We start from the raw sequence: 17729 nt of genomic DNA, 5'->3' as shown, positions 1-17729 counted from the left end.
AGTCGGTATCACCGTAGTTGGAGCTCGTGCTTTAAGGGTATGGTATTTTGGCGCCACCACAGAGAAGGCAGGCAAGTTCTTGAGCGCACCCAGGTAGGGTTGGGAGAATGACAAGGAGGGATAATGTGGCTGTCATGGTGAGGAAAAGCTTAGAGGTCATGAAGTTTGGGAGCCTAGTTATAGTGTTGCTTCCGATGGGCAAGGTGAATATTATCTTTAGGTTTGTAGCTTGTAAGTGCAAATAAAAAGGGTACATGATTGGATGCCATATGATCTAACAAATGCCATCATCCATAGGTTACCGCATAAAACTTTCTGTAATCTAAGAGTGAGCTTTTTCCATATCCATAATACCATCCAATTGTATTTCTGAAAGATAATAACATAAGTAAATTTCACAGTATGTCGACGATGGGAAGCTTCGAGCACTTCGTTAATTAGTTTTTTTAATGGAAAAGGAGAGATCTCATTTGAGATGTTATTAAAAAGGATAACTTAGATTTATCTCAATGATCATATCCTTCTAATTAGCAACTAGTGGTTTTAGGTATTATTTATGAGTAGTGCATCTTCAAGTTGTTGGAATTATCTAAGTATAGTGCAAATGGATCTCTCTTTTCAAAAGAAAAGATTATAGCTTAATTCATTTAGCAATAGGATAGCACCCTGCTGTTTTGTCAATTATATTGCTCTTTTGATAAGAAGATTTTTTTTTCAACTTCGATTGTATTATATCTCATGGAGTTTCTTGCCATTCAATTCAATTACATTAGTAAAAAAAAATGATATAGGTTTAGCTATAGCTTAAGAAAAAATTATAATAACACCTCCTCAACCTTGGACTTTTTCTAGCTCTTAACTTTAAAAAGTTTCAAACTGATCATTCAAATTTCGAAATCATTTCAAGCTAATCCTGCAGCTCCCCAACCAGCAAACAATGTTAGCCTGCCATTGCAAATGACCAAAATGCTCCTTCCCTCTTCCAAGTGGAGATAAATGAAGGAGTTTGGAGTGCTTTGAGATATGTGCGATTAGTGATCCTTAACTATGGGCCATACACTAAGGATGCTTTGAAATCTATACATGCAGTTGAATGAAGGGGTTCGAAGTGCTTTGAGATAAGTGCAGTAGGTAGTCCTTAAATATGGATCATATACTAAGGATGCTTTGAAATTCATATAGGCAGACGAATGAAAGTATTTAGGATGTTTTGAGATTTGTGTAGTGGTTGTTTCTTAGCTATGAGTCATATATAGAGCTGATCATGAGGCAGGCTTGGGCACAAAAAGTCAAATTTTAAATAGGTGCCCTGGCTCGAGGCTTGACTAAAAATTAATATAGTTTAGGTCTAAGGCTAAATTTTGTAATATTTTTTTGTTATACTACAGTCATCTCGAGAGAATGGAGAATTAATTTTTTTTTTTTTTTTTTTTTTGAGTAACCGTAGCATTGCCTAAAAGATAAATATAACTTTGCTGATACGGCAACTAACTTCTATTTGGGCACAATTATGGTTGACCGTGTACCTTACTCGGATCACCTGAGCCACTCCATACGGGCGGACCAAATGTTTCTTCTCCTGTCCTTCCAAATATTAGGCTCTCCTAACGGCTCTCTATTTTCTCCTGTGGCTCTCCCCTCTACTCGCTATTCTTTTCCGAGCCCAACCCCAACCACCCTTTATTCTATTCTCTCCCTCTCTTTAAAACTATTTTCCCCTCCATTGGGTTCTTCCAAAGATCTCTCCTCCAAAACCAAAACCAAAGGGAAACCCCAGAGATAGTGACCTTGTGAACCACGGTGAAGAGATGTCCTCGGAAGGTTATGGACAAATCTCTGGTCCATCGAGCAATGCAGGCCAAAAGAAGAAGAAGAAGAAGCTCGCTATCATTGGTGGCTCGGCGGCAATCCTCCTCTGCATGGTGGTCGGGGCCGTGATCGGTGTCTCGCGCTACAATTCTTCCAAGGGTGGCTCCTCTGATAGCAGTGGTTTTACTACCACGTCGAAGGCAATCAAATCCATTTGCCAACCAACGGATTATAAGGAGATATGCGAGAGCTCTCTCACCAAAGCAGCAGGCAACGCGAGCGATCCAAAGGTGCTTGTAGAGGCCGCATTTAACGTCACGATCAGCTACATTCGTGATGCATTCGACCATTCATCGGTGCTCCAAGCGACTGCGAAGGACCCACGGACCTCCGATGCACTCGATGACTGCAAGAAACTCCTTGACTACGCCATTGATGAACTCAGGAACTCATTCACCAAGTTTGGCCAACTCGATATGAATCACGTCGATGATGTCATCGACGACCTCAAGATTTGGCTCAGTGCTGCAGTCACGTACCAAGAGACGTGCCTCGATGGATTTGAGAACATAACCGGAGATGCCGCGGAGTCCATGAGGGAGGCATTGAATAGCTCCCAAGCCTTAACAAGCAATGCTCTTGCCATCATCGATGAGATTTCTTCGGTGCTCTCCACAGTCCGGGTTCCTTTCCTCAAGAGAAGGTTTCTCTCGCACGAGGAAGAGGGGAGCGGCGAGTACCCTTCATGGGTGGCAAATGGGAAGAGAAGGCTCCTCGCCCTTGCAGCGGATCAGATAAAGCCAAATATAATTGTAGCTCAGGATGGGAGTGGAAACTACAAAACCATAAAAGAAGCACTTGGTGCAATCCCCAAGAATAGCAATTCGATCTTCGTGATATATATCAAGGAAGGAGTGTACAAGGAGCAGGTGTGGCTGGATAAAAGTATGATGAATGTGATGATGATCGGGGATGGCCCAACCAAGACGAGGATCACCGGAAACTTGAATTACATCGACGGCACAACAACCTTCAAGACTGCAACTTTCGGTAAGCAATTCGTTACAATTCAAGCTATTTGCTACTACTCGGGTTTGAATGATTCCTGGTATTAACATATGTAAGCAACTTGTATATTATCATAAAAGATAATTATCTATATATATCTGTCTGTCTATCAATTTATCTATTTTTTTTGTCTATATATTAATTATATTCTTTTTGAATGATTTTTAGATTCTTTAAATAATATTAGGTAATAGAAAGCTGACTATGGACATGAAATGCATGTCTCCATGTGTACGTACTATTGGATTTTAAAAGATTTTCGTGCTTTAGATGTTAAAGAAATTTTCATAAAACTAATTCGATCTGAAACTTGAACTATTGGGTAGGGTAGTTCGGTTCAGATAGAACTGTTAAGATACTAGACCTTTGTAGGTTAATAATAAAGAGAAATGTCGAAAATTCAGCACTTTTTAGCCATGACTTTCAAGGGAAATAGTAATCAAAACATCAAGGAAGAATCATATATAACCTGGTTTAAATTGATTGTTGGTAAAAGGAACTTTTGTCTCTTTTGCTTGCAAGATTATCTTTAAAACACTCCTATTTAACTTAATCTTCGAATTTTGAAGATCAGATCGATGCGATACAAACTCTAAAGAACGATATCAATTTATGGAAAAAGCTTCTTGAGTTAATATATTACGTTCTTGTATCTAGCTAGTGCATGCTCGATCTCTTTTAACAACACTTGATAGATAGAGTCGTACATGCATGTTTGGTAGTTCTAATCACGTCGATTTTGTTGATAAAAAAGCTGTGGTGGGAGATGGGTTCATCGCCAAGAACCTTGGGTTTGAAAACTCTGCGGGTGCGGAAAAACACCAAGCCGTTGCCCTGCGGGTACAATCCGACCGTTCAATCTTCTACAACTGCCAGATGGACGGCTTTCAGGACACGCTCTACAGCCATACGAAGCGCCAGTTCTACCGGGATTGCACCATCACCGGCACAATCGACTTCATCTTCGGCGACGCGGCCTCCATCTTCCAGAACTGCATCATCCGAGTGAGGAAGCCATTGGCGAACCAGCAATGCATCGTGACGGCAAGCGGCAGGAAGGACAGGCGAGAGGCCACCGCCATCATCCTCCACAACTGCACCATCGGCGCCGACCCTGACTACCTACCGCTCCGCGCCAGAAATCCATCGTATCTTGGCCGGCCATGGAAGCCATACTCGAGGACCTTGGTCGTGCAGTCTCAGATTGATGACTTCATCCACCCGCAAGGGTGGCTGCCATGGCTAGGGGACTTCGGCCTTAATACATGCTTCTACGCCGAGGTCGACAACCGCGGCCCGGGGGCAGCCATCGCCAAAAGGGTCGCGTGGAAGGGGTACAAGAAGATAGACTACAGCCATGCGCAGAAGTTTACAGTCGAGCAGTTCATCCAAGGGAATTCATGGCTTAAGCCCACAGGTGTGCCCTATATTCCAGGGCTGCTACCAGAAACGGAGGCCGGCAGGGTGCACTAGTTTGTAATCTTGGTTGTATGAAGTTGTGGAAGAGAGAAGGGATGCAGAGATATTGAAGAAAAAAAAAGGCTGTGGGACAGTGGGAGTGATGTCCCTTCTCTCTCTCTCTCTCTGTCTCTGAGTAAAGAGAGGAGTAGGATTTATTTGCTTCCTCTTCTCTTGAATAGGTGGAAATTAATAAAAGAAGTATTGGATTCTTTTATTTGTACAACTGTTATTATTTGATGGAGAGTTCTATGTGCTCTTTGTTTTAATAGAAAGCCCTCATGCTGTTTTATTCCTTTTTTATTTTTAAGCAATGTTTTATTCTTTTAAGATGATGCAAGTTAGTTTGCAATTTTGGTTCTTTTTGTTCTGTACACACTATTCAGGTAGGTGTTACAATAGCCATATAACATGGCTCGGAGGGAAAAAAAAAATATTAAATGTTGATGATCGATCGTATGTGAGATTTAATCCTAAGTAGAATCATTAGTGGGAGATTGATGAATTGATACAAATGACTAGGTGAAAAAGTTAATGGTTTAAATTTTTAAACAACTCTAGCATACTAGCTAGCCCCATGTAACAATCTTTGATCTCTCGTTCAAAGCTTATCGACGTAATGGATCAAAAAGGGAGATGATATGAAATTAAGGCATGGAGGCTTTGTCAAAAATAAAATGATTATAATATTCTTTTGAGTGAAAGTAATAACAACACAATTCTAGTTATGTAGCTTGATTGCGACAAGCTGCAGCCTTATTTTCTGTTAAATGGTTTGGGGTTAATTTTGTTGCCTATGGACTTAGGCCATGGTCTTTTGCGGAAAATACATGCAAAAGCTAGCACAGGCCTGTCAATTTCCTCGCCAATAGCCTTGGAAAGTTGGCAGTCATGCCTTGAAGACAAAACGTGCACATCCGTACAAAAGAGATTGATATAGCAAATGGCCATCTCTTGCTCGAGTGAAAGCATTTGTTGCTTGTTCCTTTTGCTTTCCTCACTTAACATTGCATGGCCCAAGCTTTATATTTGGGTGCAAGGGGGTCAGAATTGCACAGATTAGGTCTAGTTTGATCAAGACTAAGGCTCCATTTAATAAAGTTTTTGAATGATATAGTGGCATTTGATAAAAAATCAAGAACTTTTTTTTGGCTTTGCCAGAAAACTGAAAATAGTAATACTACTAATAATAAGAATATCACTAAAAATAGTAATAGCATTAATCATAGTAATAATACTAAAAATAGTAATACCAGCAATGATAGTAAAATACTTAAAAAGTAAAAAAAATTAAAAATACTAAAATACTAAAAATAGAAACAGCACCAAAAATAGTAATCATACTAAAAAATAGTAATAGTACTAAAAATAGTAATAATACAAAATAATAATAATACTAAAAATAGTAATAGTACTACTAATAATAGCGATAGAACTAAAAGTAATAATTGTATCCTATGGGATGGCACTGGCCCCATCCCTTAGGGCCTTGTGACTCATCCTAGCATACTCATATCCATATGTAGTGAGACGCTGGTTTACCAAAAATAATAATTATTATTATAACAATTGTAATAGTACTAAAAAATAGTAATAGTACTAATGATAGCAATAGTAATAATACCAAAAAATAATAAAAATAGTAATAGTTTTAATAATAGTAATACTACTAATAGTAGTAATAATATTAAAAATAATAATAATACTAAAATAGTAACAATGCTATAGTAATATATATATATATATATGGACATATATGTATTATTGCAATCATAATTTGATATTATTATGATAATAATTTTATATTATTATTATAATATTATAATATACCATTACTAATATAAAAGATAATCTATTATATTCTGTTATATGATTATATTATAAAAATATTATATTTTTATTAAATATTTATATAATGATATTTAATAATAATATAAAGGGATTATTTGCTTGTCCATTTGAAGTCATAGTGGTTGACAAGAATGGAACCTGCATTGTTTCCTCCCAGCTGAGGACCATAGAAGAAATCAGTGGAGAATTAATAAGATAAGCTACAAGAGGAGGTGATACTTTTATAACAGAGATTCTCTTGCTCTTCAAAGCTTCTTCATGGTGCTTCTCCAAAAAGTGGTTCTCCAGTAATTTAGTAATTCTCTTTGAACTCTTTCTGAAATGATCCCTCATAATTATCTACTGCATGCTTCTTCCGACAATGAGAACTGATTTCCCTACAAAGTGGCGGCTTCCACCAGGTGCAAGAGTGAACCATAGATGACCACATTTGCGCAATACTTTATAACTACAGCAGGATGATGATGGCTCTTGTAGCTCGCCAAAGTTTATTGCCTTGTCCTTTCTAATAATTATAACACATCATCCGGAAGTTTATATTAACAACGACTTCATGCCAACTTCATCACAGAGCTAAATTTGGCTGGCAGCAAAACCTGTCAATTATAGTCCCACCAAATTCTATTGTCAAGATGCTAGATGTTGCCAATCTATTATGACTCATTTGGTTCGCAAATTTTTTTTTTCTCAATAAAATATTTTTTCTAAAAAAATAAATTCTGAAAATATAAAGCTGGGAAAATTTTTTTGGCATGCTTGATTGTTCAAAAAAAAAGAAACATATTTTAAAGTGGCTAATATTTAGTTGAGCATCTATTTTTCTAAAAAAATATATGAAATACCTGCTATATATTTAATAAAGAAAAAAAAAATTATGTATAGATTTTGATGGCTTAGAAATATTTTGAAAAATTAAAAAAACTTTAATTTCCAATCAATAAAAAAATAGTTTTTTCATGTTTTCCATAGATTTGTTTTTTTATGAAATATAAAAATTTTATTCTCTTAAGTATGTTACTTTTCTATCTCTCTTCTTTAAAAACTTCAAGAGATTTTTTTTTTCGATAGCCAAACGAGCTGTCAATGTTGAGGGGTCTCTTTTTTTTTTTTGTGAAAACGGCAATTCATATAGCTCTAACATGAGTACATCTTGCCAAGTCACAAGAAAGCAAAACGTACAATGGGGACGGAAGCTCTACTGTGGATGTTCAAAGAAGCTCCTCGAAATATCGTGCAACATAAAAGGCGACCCAGTCTGCTACCTTGTTCGCCTCCCGAAAGACATGTGCTGCCTGGAACTCGTCCATCTCTATAACCAACCTGCGAGTCTCATGAATAAGAGGATAACCATCTTCATACCTGTCCGCACCCTAAATCCAATCGATCACTATAGATGAATCCCCCTCGAGGTGCACCCGCTCGGCATCGAGCACCTACCTCGCATAGGATATGCCCTTTCAGGCTGCCCAAAGCTCTGCCCCAACTACAGTAGGTCCTGGTGTGCATTGGCCACCTGCTGCAACCAATCTACCAAGGTAGTCTCTGATAACGAATCCAATCCCTCCGGACCTCCTATCCATCGCCATGCTGCCATCAAAGTTCATCTTGAGACGACCAAGAGATGGGAGCACCCAAAAAACAAGGACAAACCTAGGTACTGTTCCGTTGAGGGGTCTATCAATTGCCAAAGAAACTGTGAGAGGTGGAAGGTTGTGCAGTTACAAACCTGGCATGACCTCGGAGTAGCCCAAGGCAATGACATCACAAGCAAGAAGCCCAAAGAGGCGACAGCAGCATTTAGATCAAGTTATTTATTTTTGTAACTTTGACAGCCAACCACCCTTTTATTTTAATAACATGAAGCATGTGGCATATATAAACCACCACTGTCCCATTCATGGACTGCCGTACCAGTCCATACCGGCCAGTATCGACCGTACGTACCGATCCGGTCTGGGATCGGTACCGGATCAGTGAGGAATCTGGTACCGGTAGCTTATCATTGGAAAACCGGTATGGAACTGGTATGGACCGGTAGAAATCGGTACAAGACCAGTATGGAACCGGTACGTACCGGTCGGAGCCGCCATCGGTACGCTGACCAGTACCGATACGGCGGACCTTGGTCCCATTCTTAGCAAATTTAATTCACTGTTGATGTCCGCACAGGATAAAACATACAAATATTAATCATAATCTAATGGTTTAACAGCAAATGCAACGGTATCAATCAAACGTCTGGATTCCAACAACTACCAAAAAAATTTCTTACAGATTGAATGAAGAAATGTAGCTGTACAAGCAAGCATATTGTCATCTTGGATGCTCTTTTTTTTTTTTTTTTTTTTTTTTTTTGGGAAGGTCCAAGATAACCATCGCTCGAGTCCCACGAAGCATGAATTGGATGGGCGACAGAAATGGAAAGGTCATTCCTTGTTGGGGTTTATTGGAAAAAGAATCGACAAGCTGGTAATGGAAGCTCGAGTCTCTCAATTATACAGAGGGGCTGAAGCAAATGACAAGACACAGAAAAAAGCTCTATTTGGCTGCTGCAATTGCTTTGTAGTTTAGAAGTGAGAAGCACGCGAGAGAAGAATTTGAGTATGGGATTTGGAGGTCGGAGCATGGTTGAGGGAAGACTGATTCAGAGAACCCTGAGACATTTGAACAAACCCATGAAGCAGAAGCATCTAAGGTGATAGACAAGTTGATGTTTGAAAGGCAGATAGCAGTGAAGGGATCATCTTCAATTCCGGAGAGGACACCAGCAATGGAAATGTTTGTGCCAACCACATTCTTAAGGGTAATCTGCTTGACGACCGGAAGAGCATCAGGATCGTATTGGTCATCAGGATGGCTGCCACAATGTCCTGTGAACCGAAAAGCCTCATGAACATTTTCCATCTTGACATCCGATATGACTATGTTTTCAATGAAACCACCTCGGCCTCGGATAGTCTTCAATTTTATACCGGTGAAAGAATCATGGACATGCAGGTGCTCAACGTATATGTCAGATATTCCACCAGACATCTCACTCCCGAAGGCAATCGCAGAGCCAAGAGAAGTCTGCAGGTGGACATTGTTAATGTGAATGTTTGAGGAAGGTCTTCCAAAAGAGATTCCATAGTTGTCCCAACCGCTCTTCAGAGCAATGGCATCATGTGAGACATTAATGCTGCAATCCTCAATGCATATATATGAGCATGAATCTGAAGCAGTAGTAATATGTGTTAGATATGATAAAAATTGTTTTGTTTGCTGAATCTGTTTAAGCAACTGAACAATCCAAAAAAAATGGATAGTAGTAAATAAAGAAGTCTATGATGTCATGACCGATTAAAAGCTTAAACAAATAATAGTTTTAGCATGTACATTTCAAAAATTATCACATGGTCCAATTACATTTGTGATGATAACAAAGGACACACATGTACCTCAAGACTTTTTGCTTTAACTACAGGGAAACAATTTTCTAGCCCCACCCATTTTGAACTCTGTAGGAGTGACAGTAACTTTCTATATAGGTTCACATGCATGAGATAAAGGCATGTTAACAGGGAATCCTACCTATTACTGCCAATCAAATTTTATGGCCAGAGCTAGTATCAATAACAAAATGTAATGAGTGAATTATCTAAAGGTCCTTAGCAATGACTGAAGCGGCTGATATGCTGATGCTGTGATGTAGAGCAAGATAAATGTGAACCTCTGCTGAAAACATTCTGTACTAAATACATCAGATGTTGGCTTTCCATGATCTTAACTTTACATATTGTCATTCAAATGAAGTATTGTTGGCACTGAAGGAGCCACATCAGGCATCATGATGCAGCCATTAGGTTCCATTCTATCATCGCATGAGAAGGAACGGAGCAGACAATCCCTTTTCAATGTGAATCAACAAAAGTTGCTTGTAGATGACTCCCAGGAATCCTCTAGGTGATCCTAACTAGAACAACAGAATGAATAATATGGAGTATGGGGATCTGTATCATGCTGTGCATATTTCTCCTATCTTTGCAGTAAATTAGTTATCCTCATTCCAGATCACATATAGTGGCCTTTCTTTTTGATTGAACTGTGAACTGAAAGCAAGTTAGGTCAAGACCTGATCAAAGCTTGCACAAGTCACATCCTACAGCTTGTATAATATCAACTTGTCATGTAGAGGAGTCGAAGGACAAGCATTGCAAGTTGCATGTATATAGAACATACAATGTAAGCATCAGATCTAGACCGCTCACTCTCAATAGTCAATGGTAATTTCACATAATATTGTAATCCTGGCACCTGAGAAATATGTTCTGTACGAGGGCCTTTAACTTATCTTCCATCAATCTATTGACAAAATTTTCAAGCTTCTAAAATCCATAATGTATTCTTCTAAGCCTAGTAAGTCCCAAATTCCTATTTATGTATGGCAGTTTTTGAGAAGAACAAATAGTCAGCATATGAGCACTGCAAGGAACTAGCTGAAAAGGATATTAAGGAGATAATAACAGAGAAGTCAGATGATTTTTATACTCTGATGTATATAACAAACAGAAAGCATAAAAAATGCAAATAGATATCAGAAAGGAAGTTGGATGCTAACCTGGAACTATACCGCTTGTAAATAGAGACTTGGATGAAGTGCGGATTGTTATTTTCTGAATCTCCACATTGCTGCATCACATATAAATAATTATGAATAGTGGCTATGTGTTCGAATTCCATGAGTAAAACATGCTCTCCAACTTTTTTGTTCCAGAACTATGATTTGAGTTTGCAGGGAAAATGCAACACTGGATACAAGTAAGGTAGGACTAAACACACCTACAGTATACTGGATGAATGCTCCAAGCAGGGGAGTTCAAGAATGTCAAATTTGAAATCACAACATCATTGGAACTCACAAGCTCCACAAGGTGAGGACGGCTAAAGTTTAAGGTGTGAGTATGGAACCACCCCCACCAAACAGAACCCTGACCATCGATGGTTCCATTATCACCTATAGCAACAAAATTAGTAAGGACATATGCAATCTCACTGTAAGAAGGATGAAATGTCTGCCGATCTGCTATAAATGTATAGTAAAAGAAAATAAAGGTGACAAAAATCTTGCCTGTTATCACTACATCTGTCAAGTTTTGCCCATTTATCAAGCTACCATGCCTTCCACCTGGAAGATCTAGGCCTTGGCCATACGAGGGTAATGGCTCAATAATAGGCCACTGAGATGATTCCTACAAGCAAGAGGGGAAATCATTGTCTGACAATAGAACATGCCTGAGTGTAAAATTTTTGGTTAAACAAAGTATCTTTTGCCTTTTTTATAACTTAAATTCCTGCATGCTGATTTTCATAACATAGTAAAATCTCCAGAACAGGGCAAGAAAGCCACCAGCACAAAATTTTCAAGACAACACAATTTTCCCTTTCAGATTTACTCGGAGTAATAAAATCCCAAGCAAGCACCATTCACCTCTTTCAACAACTAACAGAATTGTATTAGCTAACACCATGCTTAAGTTGATATGGAAACAGAAAGCTCAAATCTGGATATATTGAACCATAAAAGAAGAGTATCTGTTTTTTTTTTTTCAAAAAAAAAAAAAAAAACATCTACAATGATGAAATTCATGAGGGTATTTGGAAAGTCATGACATTATAATAGTGTGAGGCTACATCTATTCTGTTATTTAAATGAAAACTTCAGAGTGGCATATGAGGCTCAGCTCGTGCATTTGTCTGTCCCCACAGCATATGCATTGCATGTGCCAAACTCCAGTTCACCACTAATGAAGAGAAGGCAAGTTGATACTGAGAATAAATAGTTTGATATGAAGCTGAATGAAAGCTGTGTCACACAGACACTCATGTCTAGCTCCTAAAATCCGTGTCAGACGCACGTCCAAATTAGATATATGCCAGACACTTGCATAGTTATCAAATTTTTTCTAGGTGCAGCTTCTTAAAATTGGGACAGAATAGGGCTGCAATGAGTTCAAAGTGGACTTTCAGATTAGTTCAAATGTATGTATTAAAATAATTTTGCAAATTATCCTTTTTCTAAAATTTTTAAGCTAATTAGGTAGTTTGGATGAGAAATATCATAAATATGCATAGTGGAAGACATTTTTGGCAACAAATATGTATCACACATTGAAAATCCTAAATATTCTATAAGCTCAATGGGAGAACTTTTTCCTTGGTTTGAGATATTGATGAAATATAAAGCATGTCCATTGTGTTGCATGAATGTCCAGTATCTATATTAAGAATTTAAAAGTACAGTACTATACATCATTCTATCATGGGTATAATGGCATATTGGGGTTGTAGGGTACTTCTACAGTAGTGCCCTGGTAACATGAGTGCCCCAAATTAATTATCGACACCATCTTGTGAGCATATAAATTAGTCAGACTGGCATATAAGCCATGACAGGAAAAATACGACAAGAATAACAAAATGAATGTCAATACATTATAGAAGAAGACCTGAGTGCCAATTATAATGGCATCCTTGTCCAAAAAGAGGGTAAGGTGGCTGGTGAGGTTGAAACTTCCAGTCAGCCACCTCCCTTTAGGAACATACAGCTGAGCGCCGCCCTTGTCGGCAAATGACTTCAAATAGAAGATAGCATTCTGAAAGGCAAGTGTATTTAGTGTCAACCCGTCTCCGATGGCGCCAAAATCCGTTATGGAAACACTGTGCGGTCTTGGGTTCAAACCCCTCTTGTATTTGCAGTGCCCATCCTCCCCTCCATTGCCTCTGACAGCATGAGCAACTACTAAAACTAATAGCACAACTACCTGAAGAAGACAAGAACCAAGCCAACACATCAATTAACACTGCAAAGTGCAAATAGTGCATGCACTCAGTAAAACATCGACCAAAGAGACCAATAAGAATGGAAACTTTTAGTGGTTAGAAGAATCTACAAAACGGCAATGAAATGGATCCAATATCTCATGGATATATAATTCGAACAATTACACGCCATTCAGCTACACTTCCAGCGCTGATGAGGCAAAAGAAAAGGAAGGGTTCCACATTATCTAAGAGAATGCAAGCCTACTATATTGATATAATGAGAAACAAGTGGCAATTGATTGAAGAAGCTCAAGTTGGAATTGAGCATTGAGACAGAGAAGATCAGATTGGCAACTAGGATCTACTTTATTAAATTAACTCTTCCACAGAAACCCAATGATTCTTCTTCTCCAAAGAAAAAGTAAGATCAAAGAAAAAAGAACTTCAATGCCTGTACTCCTGAGCCAATCAAGCTCATTAAAGGAGGCAAGTGGAAGTATCTTTGGAAACTCTTATGATTCAATAATACAAGAATTTATATGCGTCAAAGAAATACAAAGAATCAAAGCTAAACTCCCTGAGACAAAACCATTAGTCTAATCGAACCCCACCCAACAACAAAAACTAAGTAAAAACCGAAAGACTACATGAAAGAAATGGCGGGTTGGTTCAAGAATGGGCAAATCTAGGCATGACTGATCACAAGACACCTCATAAAAGGAGCCAATGATTGAACTTAGCCCAAGCTCCCAAGCACCCAAAAGAGAATTTTTTGGGGAAACAACACCAAATTGGGGAATGCCGTAAATCCCGGATGGCGCATGAAGAAAAAAAAGAAAGTGGAGAGCATCGCAAAAAACAGCCAAAAACGGCAAAAATGAAAGCAAAATTGAATTTTTCAAGCATACAACAGAAAAATAAAGGCAATCAAACTCTTAGAGATCCATTGTCACCGAGAAAGATGATTCCTTTATCAAACAATAAGCAAAAAATAGCCAAAAAAACAAAAAACGTACTTACTTGCCTCTTCATGAGCCCCCTCAAGCCCAGGGGCAGGACAAGGCACAAAGGAAGAAGCTCCAACCAGAAGAGCCGCAAAGAAGAACGAGGAGAAGAAGAAGACTTTGGTTGGGGTAGGGGGTGCGGCGGTGGAGGTGAGAGCGGAAGCGTGGAATTATCGAAGAAGAAAGAATGAGAGACACGAGAAGCACAAATGCTTAGAAGCTGTCGGGTCTATACTTGAGAAACAAAAAATGATGATAAAAATGGAAGAAAGTGTTGCCTTAATTGCACCCAAAAGGCAACCCGAGTTGACCCCAATCAAGACTTTACGGGATCAAGCTAGGTGGAGACTCGAGAGGCAGTCATGGTGAGTGTAGGAGAAGGTCCCCGTGGGGGTGGTTTGGGTCTCCTTGTCAAACACACACACACACACACAAATGTGTGTGTATATATATATATATATATATATATGTATATAAAAGAAAAATTGAGGGATCTTGCCATGGTCCCAAATAATAAAAAGGTATGGGATTGATCAGTTATTCTAGTGAGGATCTTAATAAAGGAATAAAGAAATTACCTTCCTTGGTGAAATGAGTTGGCACCAAAGGCTAGAACTATGGCATCAACTTAATAAATTTTGAAGAAAGCAATTTTGCTTGCCAATTAAAAATTTTGGATAGCCATAATTATCTAATATAATATCAATATTTGCACAAATATTATAAAATATACATAGACATCTCAGTTCAGTTCTCGATGTACTTTGAACAACACGCATATCAATAGTTTACCTTACTAAATATAGAATAATGCAGCACAAACATCTCATCTAAATAGTCCTTTATAAGATAATTATATAATTAATATGTGCATTTCTCCCTGTTATATTTTACCAATAGTTATGCGTAAATTTTTAATAAAAAAATCACATGCAAATCGTTGAGAATAAATTACCAAAAAATTAATTTGATTCTATAATTTTATTTTGTGAGATGCAGCAATTAATTAATTTTTTTTTGTTTAGGTAAAAGAAAAAAGAGGAGAGGAAAAACTAATCCGTCTTGCAATTTTCATTGGACTCTCTTCGCTGAAGAATATTGATACGGAAAGACAAATTTTACTCATATCCTTTCCATCCACGTCTTTTCAGGCGGATACACAATCGTGCTACTACCTCGGTGATATTAATTGAGCATTTTTGAAAACAAATGTTATAGTATATGATAGGATATCATAAATGGAGTTGTAAATCTAAGTATGTTATATATATATATATATATATATATATATATATATATATATATATATATATATATATATATATATATATATATATATATATATATATATATATATATATATATGAAAGTGTGCACGAATTTCTTGTTTATTAAGAAAAATAATTAAGTATTTTTTCTGCAAAGAAATATAGTGAAAATTATGGTGTTTTTCTTGGGCGTATCTGTGGGTGAGCGAGAGAGAGAGAGAGAGAGAGAGAGAGAGAGAGAGGAAGGGTTGGCGTGGGGTGGGAGGGGATGCATGGGACTGCGTGTCACACGTGGGTTGCCAGGAAGGAGGTGGGCCCCACCTTCAGCCATGCCAGCGGATGCTAGCCTGGCACCGCTCGCTCGCCTTCGACACGACATCGTGTCGCATTTACGCTGGCCTCTCCGTCACTTACGCTCCAAAAGCTCAAGAGGAATCACCTGAGCCCCCCGGCCCACGGGACAGCAAAGCTTTCGAATCGGACTCTGACACATCGGATTAGCAGGTGGGGCCCACGGAAGGGTGGGAGGTTTGGCTTGTTCGCAAGTTAGGATTGCATTCAACTACAAAGAAAGGAGGGAAAAAGGGTTGTTATGGTGAAGGAAAGTTGTGGAATGATCAATCTATTAATCTATCTTTGGCGCATTTCATTCACTGGACTTAGGTTCCTAGCTGGATTAGGGTGGAATGATCTAGATCCCATGTTAATTTACAACAAAAAAAATAGCATAATGTTGGCTTGCTCTTTTCTTATCCTCTTGCAAGCTATATTATAACTTGTTTAGAGTTAATGACATTATGAGATTTTAGCTATCATGCTAGAAAATATCACTAGTTTTGCTCATTCAGGTTTTCTATTTATCAGCAAGACTCTTCTAATACTTGCATTACGATATAGGTTAAGTTCGATTAAGCTACGTGCTGAGCCGTACATTCATGATTATATGCTGTAGTCAGGTCCCAAAATTGGAAGAGAAAAAGGAAGGCGAGTGATCTCTCTCTAATTTTACAAATCAGTACAAGGCTTCTTGTATTTTTGCTTTCGAACCTTGTGCTAGAGTCTTGATAAAACTCATGAAAATATGGTTACTAAGAATAGATAATGCGTCATTAAACCATTAATGTATACTTTACATGGCACTTGTGCAATGTTGCCATGAAAAAATTCCAATATCACATAGAAAATTCTAGGTTTCCTTTAGCTTATTCTACCAAATATTCTTTAATCTTTTGATATTCTTAGATTACACATGCATCTACCTATTCTCATTGATTTTCTTTCTCTCTCTTTTTTTTTTTGACATGTTCATAACTTATCATGTCCCTTGCTTTCTCTCCTTGTGATTTGATTAAGCATGGGCTACTCAAAATTTATTATACCCAACTTATAGGCCTTTCCCTTCCTTTGATACGGTAAAGCCCATTAAAGTCTGCAAAACGTATGACTTTTCAGTCATAAAATTCTCACGACAAGCACATCTCACTCATCATGGAAACTCATTTCTTTCACATCTAATCCCATGCATGGTGCTTGCAATTCTCATCATTGATTGGGTCATTTTTTCTTAATTATGAAGCCAATTTTTTTGGGCATTTTCCACTGACGTGGCATATGACATGTTGATGCTTGCTTCGTAGAACATAAAGGTCTACAAAGGGATTTATTCCCCATACCTAACTCTGAGTGTTTCTTCTTCCATATCTTGTTTCTTATCCCCATACAAGTGACTTGAAGCATTCATTTCATGTTTTGATGGCCAGTGATAGGTTAAGCATGAAAAATGAAGAACAAAAAAAAGTTGAGATATTCTTAGTTGTCCCCATCATATCATTTGTCAAGCCCATATAGTGGAGTTATGAGTTAATTACCTTGCTTTCCTGCGCCACCCTTCAATCTTACCCCTACAATGATAAGGAACTTGGCTGTTGCTTTGCTTACAATTGAATAATTTACCTACCAACATTGATTCACTTGCTTCATAGATGGTTTTCAATCCATCCATGCAGAAAAGGAGCTTCATGGTCCATGGCATCTTAATCACTTCCTCTACACTTTCGCCCCCAAGGTTGCTAATCCTCCTTTTCTTTTAAGAGGGAGAGAGGATGGAGGAAGATTTATCTCGGTTTCAAATTACTCAGATCTAGATTCTTGATGGTATATTAGCCGAGACTAAAACCAGTAATTTCCATTTGTTTTGTGAAGGATAATGAGATGCAGTGGATTCTTTTGAAGCTGCGCAGATCCGCATCTATCAAGATATGGCTTAGTTCATGATTGCCTTTGCATGCTCATGTCAATTTCTTTGGAGTTAGTTTGCTTTGAAAGCAATTTTCTGCTTATCAGTGACAAGTCTTCAACTAATCCACATCTCCAAACTCATCTTTGATTCTTAGATTTAGGTTCAAGGGACTTGCCAAATCTAAAGTAGCTTGATCCAAATCTTGTTTGCTTTCTTAGTGCATATTCAAAA

The 17729-nt window shown here is 38.0% G+C and overlaps 2 protein-coding genes across 5 annotated transcripts; one reads left to right on the top strand and one right to left on the bottom strand.

The window, feature by feature from the left end:
- The first annotated feature begins 1704 nt into the window (after positions 1-1704).
- Positions 1705-4630, top strand: LOC103721692 (putative pectinesterase/pectinesterase inhibitor 28). The gene is made up of 2 exons (XM_008811997.3): positions 1705-2859; positions 3632-4630. Exons 1-2 carry the CDS (start codon positions 1809-1811, stop codon positions 4348-4350), a joined length of 1770 nt encoding a protein of 589 aa, XP_008810219.2. The 5' UTR covers positions 1705-1808; the 3' UTR covers positions 4351-4630.
- A 3742-nt stretch (positions 4631-8372) lies between these two features.
- Positions 8373-14233, bottom strand: LOC103721675 (probable polygalacturonase). Of its 4 annotated transcripts, none has more exons than XM_008811973.4 (6): positions 14008-14233; positions 12657-12986; positions 11294-11414; positions 11005-11179; positions 10784-10854; positions 8373-9398 (listed from the first exon to the last, which is right to left on the bottom strand). In XM_008811973.4, the coding sequence occupies exons 1-6, from the start codon at positions 14017-14019 to the stop codon at positions 8725-8727; spliced, it is 1383 nt and encodes a 460-aa protein (XP_008810195.2). In that variant the 5' UTR covers positions 14020-14233; the 3' UTR covers positions 8373-8724. The 4 variants fall into 4 exon arrangements, with proteins under 4 accessions (XP_008810195.2, XP_008810196.2, XP_008810198.2 ...); XM_008811974.4 differs by having other exon boundaries at positions 11294-11402; XM_008811976.4 differs by having other exon boundaries at positions 11294-11402; positions 12672-12986; positions 14008-14232.
- Between the last annotated feature and the right edge of the window lie 3496 nt (positions 14234-17729).

Source organism: Phoenix dactylifera, unplaced genomic scaffold (genome assembly GCF_009389715.1).
Source record: "Phoenix dactylifera cultivar Barhee BC4 unplaced genomic scaffold, palm_55x_up_171113_PBpolish2nd_filt_p 000077F, whole genome shotgun sequence".
In the NCBI taxonomy this organism is placed as follows: Eukaryota; Viridiplantae; Streptophyta; class Magnoliopsida; order Arecales; family Arecaceae; genus Phoenix; species Phoenix dactylifera.
The sequence above is the reverse complement of the archived record's forward strand: the minus strand, read 5'-3'. Positions and strand labels throughout refer to the sequence as shown.

What these genes read in the sequence shown, in the direction of transcription:
- LOC103721692 (XM_008811997.3), top strand. Translation starts at nt 1,809, where the DNA reads ATGTCCTCGGAAGGTTATGGACAAATCTCTGGTCCATCGAGCAATGCA. An exon ending in CTTCAAGACTGCAACTTTCG is followed by an intron (nt 2,860 to 3,631) that starts GTAAGCAATTCG and finishes TTGATAAAAAAG; the next exon opens with CTGTGGTGGGAGATGGGTTC.
- LOC103721675 (XM_008811973.4), bottom strand. An exon ending in GACAGATGTAGTGATAACAG is followed by an intron (nt 11,180 to 11,293) that starts GCAAGATTTTTG and finishes TTGTTGCTATAG; the next exon opens with GTGATAATGGAACCATCGAT. An exon ending in ATTCATCCAGTATACTGTAG is followed by an intron (nt 10,855 to 11,004) that starts GTGTGTTTAGTC and finishes TATGTGATGCAG; the next exon opens with CAATGTGGAGATTCAGAAAA.